Source organism: Cygnus atratus, chromosome 1 (assembly GCF_013377495.2).
Source record: "Cygnus atratus isolate AKBS03 ecotype Queensland, Australia chromosome 1, CAtr_DNAZoo_HiC_assembly, whole genome shotgun sequence".
Lineage (NCBI taxonomy): Eukaryota > Metazoa > Chordata > Aves > Anseriformes > Anatidae > Cygnus > Cygnus atratus.
This window is the reverse complement of record NC_066362.1, coordinates 1,476,610-1,496,361: the sequence shown is the minus strand read 5'-3', so window position 1 is coordinate 1,496,361 and position 19,752 is coordinate 1,476,610. Positions and strand designations below refer to the sequence as shown.

Here is a 19,752-nt window from a genome sequence, read left to right as displayed (position 1 = left end):
TCCCTTCTGCTGCTGGGGCAGAGATGAACACTGCTTGTAGCATGAGAGCTGTTCCCTCACTCTATTTTTTTTTTAAATGCTACGTTTCCTGGAAGGCCTAACGTGTTCCCCCCCAGAAGAACAAAAAGTGAACAAGGGACTGCCCCAGCAGAGGGGAGGGAGGAGACCAAACAGCTCACAGGTAGGTGGTGGAGAATCAGATGGTGGAAGGTGGAAGCCAGGTGGGGGTCCAGGGGAAGCTGAACCAGGGAACTGCGCAGAGCCTGGCCCCAGCTTCCTGCAGCTCCCTGCAGGTCTGAGGGAGAGCCCCCCCCAGCACCCTGAGTAAACTACGCGGTAGTCCAGTAAGTGGCAACTTCTAACCAGTCTTCCAAGCAACCCTTTCACTATGACAAGGCGAAGAACGCAGCCACAGGCGCTTCAAATCGACGCGGACCGCGCCAGAAACGCTGCACGGGCTGAGATTCGCTCAGTGCCTCCTCGTGCAACGTTCCGGCCCCCTTCCGAAGCGCGAAGAGGCTGGGAACATGCCCACAAAACACATGCAAAGCCTTCAAAGGGCAAGCGTTCTCAATATTTTTTTTTTTATAGAGGGAGAGCTCAGCGGGGCGGCACCCAGAGCAAAAGACCGGGGCAGCTGTCGGTCTGCAGTGAACGGCCTCCGTTAGGTACAGCTCGTGGAAATGCTAACTTGGGTGTGCCCCACAGAAGCGTGAGTTCTGACAGTCGTGAAGCTTCCCCAGCCCCCCCCCCCCACCCCCCCGTTAGATTGCAAGCGTGTGTTGATGGCGGCGCGATGGCTGGATGGCATAAATGAGTCCCAGAGAGTATTTTTTTTTTTCGATTAACGGCGGGAATTTCGAGCTCCATAAATAAAAAGCGGAATTTCCGACAACTGAAAGTAAAAATTTCCAGAAAGGCATCGATGTATTTGCTGAGTAAGGCGCTGAGCAGGTTCTGCCGTGGTCTTAGCGAGACCATCCGCAGTATCCATAAATAGGGGAGGGGAAGGGGCCTTTTGGACGTGGTGTGCCTGGGGCAGAAGCCCGAGATGGCCTCATTTTAGCCGCTCAACGAGTCCCTGCGTCAGTCCAAGGTGCAAAAGCTGAGCTCTGGAGAGCGTGGCTAGGCGAGGGAAGTAGCCGAGGAGCTTCTCCCACGACAGTTCCAGCAGGCTGGGCACCACCAGCCACATTTTGAAGAGCGAGCCAGTCCGTTTGTTTTCGTGGATGTTGACCACCCCGCCGTGAACGTACATACAGCCAGCCTGGAGAGGAGAGGGGGGAGAGGGGAGTTACACGGGGCGCAGGCAGAAAGGGCAAACGTGAAGGTGCTGGCCCACGCTGAAGCACGATGTTGCCAGGAAAACCAGGATTCGGCTTTTTACGTGCCTAACGGAGGTGTCACCACTTGAGCCACTCGCCCTGGGCTCCTTTCATAGCTAGGGGGAGGAATCACACTGCTGAGGGCATGCTTCTCTCACCCTAAAGCACTTATCCACCAGCTTAGAGTGCTTTGTTAGGTGAATTCTACCCCAAGGAATCAATTTCAGGAGTGGGGGCAAAGTGAGGATAAGTTGTTATAGAACCGTACTTACATTTAAGAAAATATATTTAGCTAAAAAGTCAAAAAACCGCACAAAGAGATGTTGTGTTCCCTCTGCTGGCTCAGCAGCACAACACCAGCCTGCTCGAGGAATCACACAAATGTAGAGACGGGAAAAGCTTGGCTGCTGGCCTGCTCCGAGTGGCATTTTCTGAGTGTACAGGAAAAGAAAGGGCAGTCCTGCTCTCATCACCTACCTCCTTCTTGGTAAATGTGTCCATCCAGCCTAGGATTTCCCAGAAAAAGTTGCATTTATAACACCCTCCAAACTAGATGATGAAAGGACCCTGAGCGTTTCGTCCCCTCGTTTCCCTGAGGTACAGGAGGCTGAAGGCACCGATAAATGCACTTCGTGCTCCCTGGCAGTCACACCTCACTCTGCTTCAAGTTACTGCAAAAAGCACGTTCCCAGCTTTTCCACAGAAGGTCGCTCACCTGCTCATCTTCCAACCCTAGCTGTGCTCTGTGGGCCAAATTCACGGCGAGAACGTTTACTCGGGGAAGTATTTGTGCGTGTTTTATTCCCTTTTGCGAACAGGAATTGATGTTCTCACACTGAATTACTTCCTGGAGCTAGAGCTAATGCAGTTTAAAAGCTAAAGTCCCACACCGCTGCTTTCAGAAAGCAGAAACTGTGCGCTACAGCTCTTCAAACAGCAGAAGCAGTCGGTGTGGTAACCTCAGAGCAGCTCCCAGCCTCCCTCAAGATGCTGCACCCAGGTGGTAACATCTGCTCAGCTCTATCTGCAGCCCACACAGACGTCAGGGTGCTCGGACAAACGCCTTGAACTTCAGCGACGCAGGAAAGAAGCGAGTCACTTACTGGGGTGACAGCAGCACAGTGGAAATACACGGGTTCAGGCATGGCGGCTGGCAGCTTGACCCACTGGAAAGTCTGCAGGTTCAGCTTCCAGACGTCTCCCAGAATCACTTCTCCGTTATAGCCGCCGCAAACGAACACATCTGCAGGAGAGAGGAAACCCACAGTGCTTACATCCCTCGGGAATTACAAAACATGCTGCAGATGAAGCAAGCACCTTTCTAAACGGTTTTAGGATCGCCACTTAGGTTGTCTCAGCACAAGCTCTCAACACCTCCCAGATCAGTCCCACCCTACTGAGGCCACTTCCCAGCCCGTGATCCCAGCCCCGCTACGGCAGATGAAGGGACGAGTGCCTCTGAGAAGCACGAATGCAGGACGATTCCTGCTTTAAGGAGCTGCAGCAAGCCCTAACCAGCCTGAATTCAGAGGTTCGAGCTGATTCCAGTGTTTGTAAACCCGCAGGGATCAGTCACAGCCCTGGCCCCAGGCTGCTGTGTGCCCTAGCGCCAGGTCCTCGGCTCCTGGCTTTGCACAGGTTCTCAGCTTCAAGACCTGCACGATGCTGAAGGTGGCCGGAAGCATCTCCCACCTCCTGCCTTACTTTACTGCCACAATCAGCACTCCTAAGAAATATAATCAGCTACGTCGCTCTTCTGCACGGCTCAGCACGTTTAAACATCCAGCATTCAGCAGTAGAACTGAAAACGGTTTTAAAAAGAAGGATCAACGCTCTAACTACTTCTTCAGTCCACTATGAGGTATGTATTGTTTATCAAGGTTGGGAAAATGCATTCGTTGAGGACAATGAGGCTATGGGAGAGGTCCAAACCCCGCTTAAGAGGTCCAAATGCCGCCAGTCAAAAGGGGACAATCGAACGCAGACTGCACGTGCACGGCCCTCTTTAAGCTGTGCTTCAAGGAGCTCTGTGCAAGTTATTTACAGTGGGAACATTTGGAGGACTGAAGGGAGGAGCAAAAGGCTCTGCTAGGCTCTGTGCAGCTCCTAGCGTGTAACACAGCCACCCTTTTACTAGAGAATGGAAAGACTGAAGTGCTAGCTCTGCTACTGCCCCGTAATCCGCGCTACGTGAGCATCTGGAACGTACAGCACCATGGAAAGGACACACGCTATCAGAGAAATCCCTGAACAATCTCGTCTCTAAAGAACTCAGCTCCCAGGACTTGGCCCCGCTTTGGTTTTCAGAGCAAACTGTGAGTCACCAGGCTCTAACAGAAGCATCGTTCAAACGCCCATGTAAGCTCAACACCAAGAAGCTGCAAACTATCACGGACACTCATGGCTAAAATGTTATGCTATTGTGCTAAAACGCATGATATTTTACGTGAAGGTAGCCACGTGTCCGAAGGAAATTTGTATGTTGTGTTAATTGTATAAAACGCTGCCGCCTTCCAGACAGGGACAGCGCCGTGCATTTCAGAAACACGTTTGCCTGCAAGAGCAATCTCCCTCGTATGAAGAGCGGTGTCAATTAGGTGGTTTAAGGCTGTTAACAGGAAAGAAATCCTCTTCCGGAAAAGATACGCGTGCCCTGCAGTTCCCTCGAACGTGGTTTGTCACCGCTAGGCTGTATCAAGACACACCAATTTTCAACAGGCAGGCTTTACCATTTTTTATCTGAACGCAGCTATGGCATCTTCGGGCTGCTGGGAAGCCTGAGGGGGAAACAAAAAAGAAAAAGGCATCAACTCTAGCTGCTTTTAAAGTGCTCGCACAAGTGGCGATTTTACCTCCACGAATAATCAAGGACAAGAATCCCTTTTTTTCATTGATAAGGGCTTCTGCTTTCCCGCAATCACAGGTCTAACATCTCTAATTTAGCAACTGGCTGTTTCAGGTTCGACTTCTATCTGCTCTCCAGGGAGGAAAGATGTGCCAGGATCTCACTCCCCACAGCCTCCAGCTCTCCCCTCTGGCTTTTCAGGGAGACTCCCACCACTAACCAGGCCAGCACCCGGTCCCTCAGAGGGAGCAGAGGGGCAGCCCCTGCCATCTCACCTCTCCGGGGAGGGAGAGAAGCCAAATAAACTCCACCTGGGTTAGTTCTCACTGCTAAAGCTACTAAGGAGCAGGGTCCTGAAGCCAGTTAAAGTCATGACTACAACAAGGCTTCAAGGCAGGCTTTCAGACTGCCACCTACCAGCATTTTCGCACATCCTGGCCGCTCTCTGGTTTAAAGACGACCACTTGTGACGTTTCCAGACTTACCAACTTTTTCATGCGGTTTCGTGGCTATTTCCTCCCAGGTGTTGGTCTCAAGGTTGTACGCGTGGATCTGAAGGAACAAAGAGGAGCCATTAGTTGCTCTTGGCGCTGCCAGCACTACGATAACGCAGCTGCGAGGTGACAAAACTAGACTCTGACCCGGGGAGCCACTATAAATAACACCTCTGGTTCATCAAGTGTAAAAATGAAAATAGCTAATGCAGCCAGTGACTAAGCAGGTATAAAATCACCTTCAAAATGTACCGGCCTACTAAGGCTTTCCTCCGCAACTTTGCTATTTGAGCCCCAAAACTGGACAGAAAGAATACTGCTTCTAGGAAAAAAAGGACCGATAAAGCCCACGCCCTCCAGTTCTCAGAGGTATTTAGAAACACTTAGCTCATACTGCACCTAAGAAGAAAAAAATGCAGAGAATGAAGCGGAAAAGTCACGTTAACTTCTACAGCTTCAACTTTTTTGGAAGTGGAGCGCTATTTAAAGCCTCCTCATTTATCATCTCACCATTCCGAGATGAATTCACTCTTCCTTCCCCAAATTTTAACGGGGAAAAATGTTTACAAGAAAGGAAATTAAAACTTAGGATTAAGGGAGAAGACAAGAAGAGTCACCATATCAATATTCAAATTACACATCAAGGAACTTCTTTGCCACTTTCCTGTTTTGGCACAACTACAGAATTAAGAGAGACGTCCCAAGAGTTTTTAAACAAGAATCTTTGATAACAGGTCTGTGAGAACAAAGCCATTCTGCAGATCTGTGTTGTCATCAGGTAACACAGATGAGTCATTTCTAAGTCCACGGGACATGTTTGTGGTAACACCGGGTTTTACAGAAACAGGAGAGAAATCTGCTCCCAGTAATTATTTTTCTTTTTTAAAACCAGCTCCCCAGACAGACGAAGTGACTGTGCTGGTTATGCTTCACCGCAGAAAACCTCCTGTCCAGGCAAGCCCTGCAGGTTTCTGATCACCTTACCTTATCTAAGGAATAAGCTGTCCAGGAAGTTCCACCTCCCAGGATATAAATCCGTTGACCGTCATGTGCGATTTCATGTCTGTACCTGAAGGTGCAGAGACGGACACTTGGCAGCACAAGGAATTAGAGCAAGTGAGCAAGAACAAAGCTTTCTGCAAACACTACCACAGCCGAGTGGTTTGAGCAGGCATCCCAAGCCTGCCCACGCTGTGCCAGGCTGGCAGTTTGCAGGGGATGTGGAAGCTTTCACGAGCAACCCAAGCAGCACTTCAACAGCTGGAAAGGCGTTTTCTGAGAGCAGAGCAGCACGGACCTTAAGTACAACAATTTCTGGAGCACCACGAGAGCCCTCAATACTCCCTTCCCTTCTCACCCTGAGGTCACTAACAGATCTCCTTTCTCCGCACCTCGCTACAGAACGAGACAAGGGGCAGGGATCAGGTGGAGTCTCGTCCCCTCCGCAGCGCTCGCCAGCTGCCCCAAGTCCCCTCCTCTGGTCTGGCAGCACACGGCACAGAGCGGTGCCTGGCAGGAGCTGCACACCCCATCCCTAAATCCTCCTGCATACCAGACCCAGCAGGTTCACAAAGACGCTGCTCTAAAAGCGCTCAGCAGCCTGTCCGTGCTCTCTGAGCTTCTCAGTCCCAGTAAAAGCGACGACTCCGCAGTGTAAAAGCTCTCCAGACCGACAGCTTCTCACCTCTCCTCTGGCATGTCACAGGACATGTTGTTTGGTTTCAGCTGGATCCACTCCCTAGTGTTGAGGTCTAGCTTATGCAGGTCGGTACTGTAGATGTAACCGGTCGTCCCACCAAACACGTACAAGGAACCATTGATGATGGCCATGGCCTGCAAGGTAACGGAGAAAACAGTTAGGAAGGACACGTGGCAGCAGCGCCTGAAAAAGAATTCCCACCCTCCCGAAGCAAGACACTGCTGGCAAAGCTCTACCCACAAATTCCAGAGCTCTATGTTCAGAAAACAAAGGGCAAACGAAGAAAATACACAAAATATAGGGGGGTTTCTGCAGCTCCATGGTCACAGAATGAGTACCTAAAAGGAACAGGAAGAAAAAAAAACTCCCGAGGGAAAAGGAAGTAATGGCTAGAGGAGAAAGCTGGGGCACGAGGCAGGGAAGAGAGCACACGAGCTTGAATTCTGTAAGAAAAATTCTTGTTTCAGTTTCATCAGGGAGAGCAGTGTCATGGCAACACTAACGTTCCTGGAAAGAGTTTCTAAAACCCGGCAGAGAGGTTTCTTAGCATAAGCCTCGGTGATGCTCCCTTACTGCCAACAAGCAGTGCGCTGAGCCCTGAGCAAGGCCACTCCTGATCCTCCCAATCAGGAGCTGGCATTTGGACCGGCTCGCAACGCGCCGGCAGCTGTAGCAAAAGGCTCCCTCTGAACCCTCCGTAACTGCAAGAGTGGAGAGCTCTAGAAGCCAAGGGGAGAAGGAAGGGAAAGAGCGTTCAAAGCTTCAGGGAGAACACGGGAGATACAGGACAGGGCTTCCCAGAAAAGCAGAACAAATGGCACGAAATACTGTGCAAGCAGCAGAAGGTGCCAAGAAGCTTAATAAAGGAACAGAAAGGAAAAAAGCCGCAGAGGAGGCAAGTCTGAGCAGCGAGCCAGATGAGCCGAGAGGAGCTGCTACGTTTCAGACATCAGATGATTTGAATCTGTGCAGCAGGGGCTCAAAGCAGAGAAAACCCTGGACCTCCTTCACGCTGACCTTACACATACTGGTATGGAGAATCTTATAGACCAGTATCAGATAGCCAGCAGGATTAAGCATAATAAAGCCCTGAACGCGGTGGTTAAGCCTCACTAAACGGAGACAGCCTGTACAATTCAGAAGCACTTGGGAGCGTCGGCTCGAAGGCGGTGCAGGCAGCCCTTCCCCGACGCGATCCGAGGCGGGAGAAGAGGTGCAGCTGCTGCCCAAGGCCGGCTAGGGCTACGCTGGGAAAGGGGAAGACAACCCTCCCTGACCCCAAGCGTCTGGCACGCAGCTAAACGAGAAATTAGGTGGGTTGTAAACGTCTGCACAGATACACGGCAGTGTTATTGGAAAGCACAGCAAAAGCTGGCAGACCTCCCACGAGAGTGAATGTAGTTTTTGTGCTGTATTGGACATCAGGCTCATTCAGGACGCCACGGTCAGTTTTAAAAGTTATTTTAATACAAATAAGACCTACTAAACATCGTTTTCATTTATATTTGGGATTTTAAAGGCTCTGAGGAGGCTACAGAGCAGCTCCAGGAAGTACCAGCTACTGCTTTTATCAGATGTACCTTTTCACTCAAATGCATCTGGCATCTAGTTAAATTGGGGGGTTTTCCAACTGCAAGACTCTTTGAGATTTCAAAGGAAAAGGACAGTTTTCAAGCTCTGGCCCCCGCTGCAGGACACCACGTAGCGTACACAGGCACACACACCGTGCCTGACAAGTGCTGTGCCTCCTACCTGGCCGTAGATTCGATTGGGTTTCTTCCCTCGGCAGCTGAGCAGGGCCCATCTCTTGTATTTGACGTTGCAGACGTGGACATCGTTGCCGTTGCTCTCCCCAAAGGGGATCCCGGTGCCCCCGAACACGAGCAGGTTGTTGCCGTGCAATACGACTAGGAAAGACAGAGCAGAGAGACTTGTTGCTGTGAGACGCAGCGAAGCAGAGCGACTCCGCTCCGTTCAAATTGTTGTTCGGATATCCTACAACTCGCGCCACGCGCTTATGGCCTTGAAACGCTCTAAAAGAGAAAGAATGCAAGCTAAAATCATGGAAACCGAGGGCTCACTTTTAAAAACGACTAGCGAACAAAGAGATCTATTTTGGGTGCTCTGAGATGGCTGCATCAAGCACCTGTCCACCGAAAACACAGAGGCCTCGCAGCTGTTAAGCTAAATTCCCAAAGACACTTGAAGTTTTTTCTTCCTCCTGGCCTCAGCCCTAGAGAAGAGGAAGAAAAACCAAAAAACCCAACCCAAACTCATGGCCTACGCGTACGAGAGATGGGAACGGGCCCCAGCTTTCCCAGTTCTTGCCTGGTTTTGCATGCCACCAATTACGGCAGCTTCAGGAGTCGATGCCTAGGCGCTGCATTTCCATACGTACGTGACATGGAGGCTAGCTCCCTGGGCATGTAGCCTTCCGTGCCCATCTGATGCCAGGTGTCTGTGGCAAAGTTGTACCGCCAGAGCTCCCTGAAGAGCGGGTAGTCTTCGTTCTCCGGCCCACCGGACTCGTCGTAATCAGGATTGTAGCCTCCAAACACGTACAGGTTGGCGTTGTCCGCCACGCACCGATGGCCGCTCCTCGCCGGGGGCGATCTGTGACCTGCAGCACAAAGAGAAGGCAGGGGAGCCTTAGGGGGACGTCTGCGGCCAAGCTCGCGGCTGAGGCTCAGGACCACGGTGGGCCTCAGCGGGCGTTTGACAGCAAGGAGTCACATCTGCAGCCGGGAGGTGACGGTTTTCGCGTCGGCTCCGCCTCTCTGAGTGGGAACAGGGAGAGCCGCCGCGTGTCACCGCCTCGGTCACGTCCGCGGCAGCCCCCAGAGCACAGGCCCGCAGCTCAGGGCACGAGAAGCCTTTCAGATGTCAATCCTACCGCAAAAGCCAGCTTCGAGATTTTTTAAAATTATTATTTGTTAACCAATTCCCCTTTCTGGCATCCTGCGTGACTGATTTACTTAGGAAATAGCTCCAAAATGCCGACGGGGAGCTCAAGCTCAGGCCTCAACCAGAAGAGGCAAACAGAGCGGTACACGCATGGCCGTCAGTCCGGGACAAACTCAACGGCAATGATCTTGTTGGGCATCTGAAGTCTTCACTGACAAGTGATCAAAATTCCACGCTTGTTCTGATTCAGTGCTCGTAGGAGGCCAGCACAGAGCCAGGGGTTTTCCTCCAGTGCGACACGGGGCCACGTAACGGAGGAGAAAGAGGAAAGGAGAGAAAACGGTCGGGTCCCCGAACAAAGGAGCTGGTTATGAGACGGCTGTAGACCAGGAAGGTTCCAGAACTCATTTTTCTACGCAATATAACGCTGTTTTGGTGAGACTGCCTCTAAGCTTCACCTTGAGAAGGACGATACGTAATGTTCCCCTAAAATTTCAGCGGGTAACCACCACCCTTCAATCACACCTCACGGCAGACTTTGGTTCAGCTGACAATAAAGACCAAAAGAAAAAAAAATAAAAATCAAAAGCAGATCCCCACAGCTGCCCTCCGCCAGCAACCCGCGATCTGCACCACCCACCTGCTCTCACAGCTCTTTTACGGACTTTTAAGATGGAACAGGACCCGGGGAAAGGTCTAGGTAGGACCCATCGCGTTTCTTCTTAGAGCCCGTTACAATTGTCAGCAGTGAATCGGACACATGGAGCGACAACGAGTGAAGCAGCAAGCATCTTTCCTGCAGGAAAGGTGAAATAAATGATTTGTCCAGGCCAAGTTCCGGATCGTAGCTCAGCACAAGCAGCTGTGCTTAACCACCTTCCCGGCGTGCTGCTGCCGCTTTTCGTTCCACCTCGCGTGCGGCATTGAAGCTGCTCGGAGTTCACACGAACGCCTCGCGGCAAAGTTTCCATGGCCCTGGCTTGCTTCCGGGAAGAGCCGCGTCTCACAGCGATCCCCACTTGGGAAAGCAGCACGCCCCGAGCGAAAGAGAGGGGAGGAAAGGGAAGAGAAGGAAAAATCGCTCGTCTTCCGCCTCTCTGCTGAGCCAGCTTCGTGCTCCCAGCTACCCGCGCACCTGCACCGAGGGGTGGTTGCGAAAAGCTCCGAGAGCTGCGGCCAGCAAGCTCCTGGCCTCGGCGCTAGACTGAACTGTTAACACACACTGCGTGCTTCAGAGGCGATTCACGGCGGGCGACAAACACCCGTCCCCCCTGGCTTTGTGTTTTAAAGCCTGGAACTACCAGAAGAAGGGACCCGCTTTCCCTAAGCGAACCCAGGGGCAATAACAAAGGTATTTAGGGTGAAGGCAATCGCTCAGCCTCCTGCAGGCAGCCACCTCCAGAGGGCAATTCTTCTCATCCTGGATGGCTGCAGCCAAAAGCAGGCCCGAGAGGTGCCCGTGTCTCTCTGCAGTCCGTAGAGGAAATCCTACCGAAGGGCTCACGCGTCTGCACTCGGCCAAAGGAAGCTCGCCCGGCTCCAGCCGTCTTCTGCCTCGTCCCCGGCGGTCCCAAAGAGCCTGGAAGGGCCGAAAGGGGAGCAGCACCGAGCACACAGCTGGCAGGGGAGACTTAGCCCAGTCACAGCGTGTTTGAGTTGAAATATGACTTTTACGTTCACTGTGGATCCTGTTTCCCTGTTAAAACACCTGCAGGGAGAATCTCCCAGAGGGAAGAGGGGAATAAGGCCGAGTTTCGCACAAGGCGAGCGGATTAAAGGGCTCAATTCAAAGCAAATATATTAATAAACAAAACCGAGGAGGCATTCTTTCAAAACGAAAAGGGAAGACACCCGGCCTTGTCAAGGAGTTCAGGTCTGACACGAAGGGCTCAGTGCTCTGGTGCACGCAGGTCCCTGGCACAGCAGGATGGGTGCACCAAGCACGTATGCATCTTCCCATTTATGCAGAAATCCGTTTTCTACCTTTAGAAAATTAACCTTTTCCGGCTATTTTCCGGATGGGGAAGGGCACCAGAAGGCAGAGCTGGTGTCGGATGCTCCCCAACCGAGAGGGGCTGCAGGGTGACCCACGGCACGCTCCTGCCACGAGCCGCGTCCTGCTAGTTCGTCGCCCGCTGCCACGACCCTCCCCAAGCGCTCCGAGGGCCCTGCACACTACAGGAGCAACGTTTCCAACCGAACGCTCCCTGCGTAAGGACTGACTTCTCTCTGAAGGCGTCCCCTTGCCAGCTTTGCTCTTCACTAAACCCCTTAATGGACCGGTTCCCCTGCTCCCAGAGGCCCACGGAAGACAAATCTGCCCGTACAACGGGGGAAAAACCATCCGACACGTCTTCCAAGACACCTGCGTAGACACGCTCGCACGTTAATCAATGAGCTAAGCAGTAAAACATTAAACCGAGTTAAACTGTCAGCAAGCTCGTCCATCCAGAATGGAATTAGTTCACTTTAGAAGAGAGTTTTGAAACAAATTTCTCTAGTTCTGCCTTTTAAAGAAAGGAACCGTCCAAGCCGGGTGTATTTAGGAGCTAATTCGGATCAGTTTCTTCAGCAGACAAGCTCCACGCCCTGGACCTCCAGCGAGGAGACGGGTTTCCATTTCATTGTGCTCTATTCGATGATTCGCGGCTCCTACCAAAATTCTTAACGCACGTTTCGGATGTGTTTGCTCCGAGCGTCAGCAGCTGCAACGAGCCGACCCAACGCACGGCAGCTTCTGATGGTGCAGGAAGAGGAAAACACCCAAAGGTTTGCTGCCTTCCTCCTGCAGCCAGCACAAGCCCCGGCCGAGGGCCTCGCCAGCAATTCTCCAGTTAGATTATTAATTATTATTAAATAATTCAGTTAGAGAAAATGGCTCTGCGGAGAGCTACATTGGGAAACGGGTTGTGCGGCCAGCTTAAGGCCGTGAAGCAAAGCGTGGCTGCTTTGGAGCAGCAGCTAGCAGGCAGGACGGGAAGGTGCAGTCCTCGGAGACTCCTTCCTCTTGGTGCTCAGGGCAGAAATGGGAATAAGAAGCCACCCGGCCAGAATTAAGTTGAAATACTGTGGCAGGGACCCAACGAGGACGCTTCTCATTTAGGACGGAGCTGCTTGACAGAAGCTCGCTCGCCGGCTACCTTTACGCACCGACCTGTTGACACCCTGCTCAAGTCACCCTCTGCAAGGGATTCATTACGTGACTCCCGAGGGAGCCGCTCGCGTGGCCCAGATTAACTTCGTTAGAGCTGCCTCCTAATTGAACGCCTCTCCAGCACGGGGTGTTATCAGAACAAAGGGGAGCAAGGAAAAAGGCGCTGTGAGCACCCGCTGCCGGGCTTCCTGACGTGGCACAGCCCCTGACGCAGGAGATGTTCGTTCCCTACCTCTCAGAGAGCTCCGAAGGCAGAACAGATCTGGGGAGAAGAGGAGGAGAGAACAGAGGTGTCAGTAAGAACGCTTAAAGGAACCCTTCGCTTTAAAGGAGGAAGGTTTAACGGTCCTGAATGGCATCCAACAAGGCTCCCGGTCAAAATGTCCCTCCTCCAGGGAGGAGGACGCTAGAGCCTTAAAGCTGAATTGCACCCTAATGTAAATCCTGTTCCTGTTCTCACCAACGCAAGCTTCAAAGCTTATTAAATTCCAACCGTGAGGCCTGTGAGCTACAGAAATCTACGAGAAGTCTGGAAAAAAACCCACTCATTTTCAAGAAGTCAGATTCCTTGAAGCTGTGCAGCAGATCAAATGCTATCGGCTCGCCTAGAACCACGCCGCGCGTCAGCAGCTCCGGCCGAGCCGGCTGGATTGCTCCGCTGCATTTCAGCAGCTCCATACAGCTATACGAGAGGAGAATTAAACGGCGGAGCACGCGCCGAGCCAGTGCAGCCACCGCGTCACGGGCGGCAAAAAGGGTGAGAGGCCCTTCCAACAGAGCGGCACCGAGACGAGGCGCAGAGGACAAAGGCGCCTGCTTCCCACCTGGTTATCCGCCCCCTGATCGCCGCAGGAAAAAGAACGCCGGCAGCACCTCACCGGCTCGGTTAATCGCGGGGGGAATACCTGCTACCGGGCCAGTAAGCCAGCCGGACGGCTTTTATTATTTTAAAGAAGGGAAAAGGGGTAACGAGGCAAATTCAGTTATCAGAAATACAAACAAACAACGAAAGACTTGAATCCTGAGTTGTCCTGAGAGCCTACACGGAACTAGCCCCGGCCTTACCGTGACCACGCTGCCAGAAAAACAGAAATAAATCTATTAATCAGCAGGAATAAGCTCTTGGCAGAGCGAGGTCTGCCTCCGCCCTCAGCTTCCGCAGAGTTCACTTGTACTTTTTAAGGGAGTTTTCTTTAGTCACCACGGTGCCTCGTTACCACTTCCCAGCGAAGCGACGCCGTGCTGTTTTCCCTCGCAACCTGCAGGAGGAAAACGATTCCTAGGTCCTTCGGGAGCAAAGATACGCGAGGTGAACCTGCCTACCTCGGGCTTAAGAGGCGAGACTCCGGAAATGGACGCGGGCCGTGCCCTTTCACCGCCACAGCCACCAGAATCTGTGCCGACAGCTCCTTTCCACGATCACGAGGCCTCGTTTCTAAACTTCGCCGCGTGCTGGTGCTTGCTAGGGACGCAAAACAACATCCTTTCGCACGGCCAGGTGGCCAGAGCCCAAGTTGCAGGCGCCCAGCTTGCAGTTCTGCCTCTGTTCTGTCAGTCTCGCAGAATCGCCGAAGCCCCACCTGAAGCTGGAGGGCGATCACAAAGCTTTGACACGCTGCTCGCCCCACCCCGCTCACTGAAACACAGAAGGCTCCTAACACCCCCAAACCGCCCCTGATTTTTTGTTCCGTGTCGCTGGCTCGTTTCACGCAGCTTTTCTTCGTTTGGCTGTTCGAAGGCACCGCTGCCCACGAAAAGAAAAGCACGCAGGATGAAGACGATGGAAGTTAGGGAGCTGCCTGCTCCGTCCGGAATCCGCAGCCACCAAAATAATTAAACGCACGTTTTGAAAGGTTTCCCTCATCGTTACGGACGCTCAGCGGCAAGGAGAACACGCGCGGTTACCTGTCACCTCGCAGGGACGACCAGAGCTAAAGAGCACGGCCAGTCTCGGCGACCAGGGCTTCCACGTGGAGCTGAAACCCACGGCGAATTCAGGAGCAACGCCTGGCTTCTAACCTCCAGAGAAGAACCCGATCAATAAAAGTCGCCGGTGTTTCTAAACCTCAAGGAACGAGCAGCTGCCTTGCTTCTTTCCCAGCCAAGGTGCGCTTGAGAAACGACCCCAGCGTTGCAAACGTGCATTTGAAAACCACATCGGTTTTGTTTTGTTTAAATCAACGCGTCCAGCCTCGAAGCTCTTTAAATACTGCGAGACTCCGAAAATTAGGGAAGGGCTGACAGATCTTTCCTGCTGAATGAGGATTGCTTCCCACACCCCATCTTACTGAGACGACGGACGACCAGCCGTTAAGCTCGTGACAGCCACCCAGGGGTTACGGGTGCCAGCACCGCCCTTCCTAAGCCTTCTCCTCAGAGCAGAGGCGTTCCCCCACGTCCCCCAGCTAATTCTGCTTTCCAAAATTAGAGCCACGCGCGCCCGGTAACCCGACGCGGGTCGGCACTGCGGGCTGATCCTTTCACACAGGCAGTGCCGAAAGCACGGACCACGTTCTGCCGGGCTGCAATGGGAACGCTCGGCCAAAACAGACCGAGAGAGTTAACAAATAAATAGAAACTCCCGAGCTGCAATCCAAGCGCTGCTGGTTTGAATGCCCCCGAGTTTCCCTTCTGCTTGAAGGATGGCCCCTGGAGACACTCCTCGCAGGGCTGGAGCACCGCTCGTCACTCCCGTATTTACCGGTGAAACCATTCGCACGTACAGCCGCGGATCCTCTTCATTTCACGCGACTCAAACTTCACTTTGAAGGCTGCGCTCAAGCAACCGAGCCCTCCTCTCCCTCTCCCGCAGCCCACCTGGAACAAAGCTCATTCATACAAATCGATAACTCGCTCCTGGGGCAGGAGAGGCAGCTACCAGGCCTCAAACAGCCCCGGGGAGGGCAGCCCCGGCACCTCCCCGCGTAAGCCCTCTTTTTGCTCAGCCCGTTTTCACCCGGGTGTCCTCTGGGAGGTGATTTGCAAAGTAAAGGGTGCAAGGAGGTAACGGAGCTCAAGGCGAGGTCTCACGGAAGGTGAGGGTGATGTTATTTCTAAAAAGGTCTTGAAGTAAGCTGGGTCTGGCCACCCGGAGCCGCAAGGAGCACAAACGTCCAAACGATCCGGCCAGGAGCACCTGGGGGAGGAAAGGACGAGGGCTGCCAAGTCCTCGCTGTGCCTCCCGGGTCCTTCTGGCTTTAGAGTGCCCGAGCAGCCCTGGACGGGTCTTGTACACCTTGGGGGAACCTCTGGCTCCTCTGCCGAGATCCTTTAAGCCTCAGCGTTTTGCCTGAACGTTGCGGAAGGAGGCACCGCCTGCACCTCCTCACTTCACCTTTCCTGCGGCTTTCGGCCGTCTTCCTGCCGGGAGAAGGGGAAAAAGAAGGGCACTGGGCTGTCGCCTCCTCGTCTCTGTGCCGTTAGCGGGGCGCCGGCCCTTCCACTCGTGAGACGTCGGTGCCGCGGCCTTGCCAGGGCCCTGGGCTCCACGAAAGCAGCACGTCGCTCGGCTTTCCTCCGGGCAAACGCTCCCCTGGCCGTCACCGCAAGCCCCCCTCGTGCACCCCGCTGCACGCCCGGCGTCCTCACACTCGCGTCTTCGCTCTGAGATCGCTCAGACCTAAGCCTGGTGCTTTTATTACAGACCCGCACGTTCCCCTGCTGGCTCGGGGACGTTTTTCGGTACCTCCCCTTCCACCCCTGACTTCAGCAAGACCCCCGAAGGACGTTTAGGCCAGGGCCCGAAGCCACAGCACCGCAGGCTCCCGGGGGAGGGGAGGGCAGGGCAAGTCACCGCCGCCCCCGGCGCCGATCTTCACGCGTCCGCCTCTTCCGTCGCGGCCGCCCGTGATCCGTTTGCCGTCTGGGTACCGAGAACGAGCCTTCCGACCCGCTCCTCCAGGCCGAGCGCTCCCGTCCACGCAGGCTGCGGGCGCCCGACGGACCCAGGAGAAAGCGGCCGCGCCTGGCTCGCCGCTGCCAGCAGCAGAGCAGCCGGGAGAGGCCGGGGCTGGCAAACACAAGCCGCGGGCCGCCGGCCCAGAGCCTCCCACGCACTCGAAGCCTCCAGAGCGGGGTTTCTAGGGCTCGGATCGATGGGCACGAGGGGGCTGCCCCGTGGTCAAACCTTTCCCTCGGGCCCTTCCCGCGTTTCAGACGTTCACGGGCGCGCAGCCGGCCGCGTTCCCCGCGGGCAGCGCAACAGGGACGCTGCGACGGGCGAGAGTCGCCGCCTGGGAAGGGAGCAGCAGGGCCCAGATCCTCCAGACGGCGCTGGGAACGGGTCCCCGGGGGGGGAAGGGGGCCGGCTGAGAAGCCAGGAGAAGCTTCTGCCCCGCAACCTTGGACGTTACGGATCGGGGCAGGTTTCTACACAGCGGGCGTGCCTCGGGCAGCTTCTCTTCCTTTTTTGCTTCGTGTAAAGAGGGGAAGGAAGAAAGGGGCTCCGGAAAACTCAGGGATCGCACGCACGGCGCTCTTCAAACAAACGGCTTTGGGCTTGCTCCCCCCCCCAGGACACCAACGGGTACGGGATACTCGCCTTTTTTTTTTTTTTCCCTGGTGTATTTTTTTTTTTTTTAAAGACGTTTCAGAAATTCCGAACCTTCCTGCCCCAAAACAGAAACAAAAACAAAAAAACCCTCCAACCCTATCGCCGCTGGGAAAATCACAGCTCAAGAGAAGAGCCCGAACGCGGAGCACGGGAGAGGCAGGGAGGTAATCCAGCTCTCGGGCTCCTTTCTGCCCACTTAAACCCCCGAAGCGTGACGAAAAGAGGCAAACGTCGCTGCCACGGCTCCATTTCCAGCGTGGACGGGAGGATTTTAAATTCTCGGGGGGGGTGAAAAAGGCAAAAGCTGTAAGTTACACCCGCTTCTCGTGGCCGCGTACGAGAGAACAGAGGGAGAACACGAGGACAGCGGCACCGACACAAATAACGGATGCTCCGGCGCTGTTCTGGCAAGAACTGAACCCAGAAGCTACTTGAAACGGCACCTGGCTTGGCAGGAGTTAAAGGGCTCTGCGGGGAGAAAACAGAAAACGTCCGCTGCCGGGGCACGCTACCAGCTCCTTGCAGGATTTACAGCAGGAATTACCTCTAAAAAAGGGGGGAAATTACAAAAAAAAAAAAAAAAGCCACAGCGTGCTTCGTAGAAAGCTTCTAGGGCCCTAAACGGCGGGAAGATGAAAGCGCGCACTGGAAGCTCCTCGAGAGGAGCGAGAGGTAAGGGAACAACCCCGGCCGGAGGAAACGGAAGGAGGGGCAGAAACGTCCCCTGTCTGCGTCTCAGCAGCTGCTGGGGCGCCGTAAATAGGGCCTCAGCGGGTGCCAGACGGGGGGAAAAACTCCGGCGAGCTCCAGGAGCGGATTCCCACCAGCCGGCTTCGCAGCAAGGCCGCCGGCGAGCTGCAGGCTCGGGGTGGGGGGGGGGGGCGGCGGCCCCAAAACGCCGAGCAGAGCTCCAGGCCCGGGCACGCTCCTTAGCCAAAAAAAAAAAAAGAAATAAAAAAAAAAAGGCGATTTTGGCCCCGACCGCGATCGTTCCGACTGCGTCAGGAGGACGCGCTCGAGGCAAGGGTTAGAATTCAGGACGGGGAAGACAACCTGCTCGCGTTACCGAAAAAATCCCCTATCGCAGAAGGAAGGAAGGAAGGAAGGAAGCGTTTTTTGAGTGTCTGCCCCAAAACAGGAGGCGTGGAGCGGCCTGGCAACTTCCCCGGGCTCTCACGCGAGGCTCGGGGGCGTCCTCGCTGCTCCTGAGGACTCACCGGGGTGCAAACGTCGGCCCAGGAGCTGCTGGTCTGGGGGGGGCGGCTTCGCACCCCTGAAGGGCTCCGCGAGGTGGGGATGGGGCAGAAAGGGCTGGGAAACCCCTCTGGGGTGGCAGCGCCCCGAAAGCTGCGGCCCTGGTGGGTGAGGGCTGCTACGGGCACGAGGAGGGGAACCCCAAACCAGATGGGAAACGCACCACAGGAGCACGGGGCGCCCCAAACCCCTCTCAGGATCTCAGGACTGATAAAATGGGGGCAATTTCTTCTCCTGTAGGATTGCGGGGTGACCCCGGGGCACCCCAAACCCCTCTCAGGATCTCAGGACTGATAAAATGGGGGTGATCTCCCCTCCTGGGGGATTGGGGGGTGACCCCGGGGCACCCCAAACCCCTCTCAGGATCTCAGGACTGATAAAATGGGGGCGATCGCCTCTCCTGTAGGATTGCGGGGTGACCCCGGGGTGCCCCAAATCCGTGTCACGATCACAGGATTGATAAAATGGGGGTGATCTCCCCTCCTGGGGGATTGCGGGGTGACCCCAGGGCGCCCCAAATCCCTCTCAGGACTGCAGGATTGATGAAATGGGGGCGATCGCCTCTCCTGTAGGATTGCGGGGTGACCCCGGCGTGCCCCAAATCCCTCTCAGGATCGCAGGACGGACAGGACGGGGGCGATCACCCCTCCTGGGGGATTGCGGGGTGACCCCGGGGTGCTCCCCAAATACGTGGGGGCTGTTGGGATGGGGGCACCCCTGCCCCCGGGGGGGTTCCCGAGCCCGTTAGGATTGGGAGGGAAGGGGCAAGGTGAGAAAAGGGATTGGGGGGGGACTGAAAGGAGGAGGAAAAGGGACGAGGGGGAGGAATTAGGGGGGAAGAAGGGGACGAGGAGGGAAAAAAGGGGCCGAGGGATGGCGGAGGAACCCCCCCCCCCCCCGAAGGGGATCAGGTCAGGTTAACGCCGCCCCCGGCTCCAACGACCCCAAAACCCCCCCGGGACGGCTCCCAACGGCCCCAAAACCCCGACCCCGAACCCCCCCCCCGGGACCCCAAAACCCCCCCGGGACCCCAAAACCCCGACCCCAAAACCCCTCGGGACTCCAGCCCCCCCCAAACCCCGACCCCAAGACCCCCCAGGACCCCCAACCCCCCCCCCCCGTTATGAGGGGGCCGGGCCCGTGAGGTGATCCCGGGGGGGGGGGGGGGGGGCGGCCTCCTTCTCCCCTCAGGGCCCGGCCCCCAACCCCGGCCCCCGCTCACCCGCCGGCTGCGGCCTGCCCGGGAGCTGCACGAAGCGGTTGAGGAGCTCCCCCCCCGCCGCTCCTCGCGGCCCCTTCGGATCCCGGCCGCCTCCTTCTCCTGCTTCTCCTCCTCCTCCTCCGCCGCCCGCCGCCGCCGCCATAGCTCCCGTCTCCTCCCCGGTCGCCGCCGCCGCCGCCAGGCCTCGGCTTCCCTCCCACCCCGGCGCCGCCCAATCGGCGGGCGGCTTCTGGGGACCCCGCCAATGAGACGAGGCCTTCTTGGGAGGTGGGGGAAGGCGGGCGGGGAGGGAGGGAGGGAAGG

The 19,752-nt window shown here is 55.3% G+C and overlaps 1 protein-coding gene across 1 annotated transcript; it reads right to left on the bottom strand.

The window, feature by feature from the left end:
- Nucleotides 1-902: 902 nt before the first annotated feature.
- On the bottom strand, nt 903-19,652 carry KLHDC10 (kelch domain containing 10). Its single transcript, XM_035566621.2, has 9 exons — nt 19,450-19,652; nt 8,762-8,983; nt 8,116-8,270; nt 6,349-6,497; nt 5,649-5,733; nt 4,656-4,722; nt 4,055-4,102; nt 2,429-2,568; nt 903-1,267 (listed from the first exon to the last, which is right to left on the bottom strand). Exons 1-9 carry the CDS (start codon nt 19,589-19,591, stop codon nt 1,058-1,060), a joined length of 1,218 nt encoding a protein of 405 aa, XP_035422514.1. The 5' UTR covers nt 19,592-19,652; the 3' UTR covers nt 903-1,057.
- Nucleotides 19,653-19,752: the final 100 nt, after the last annotated feature.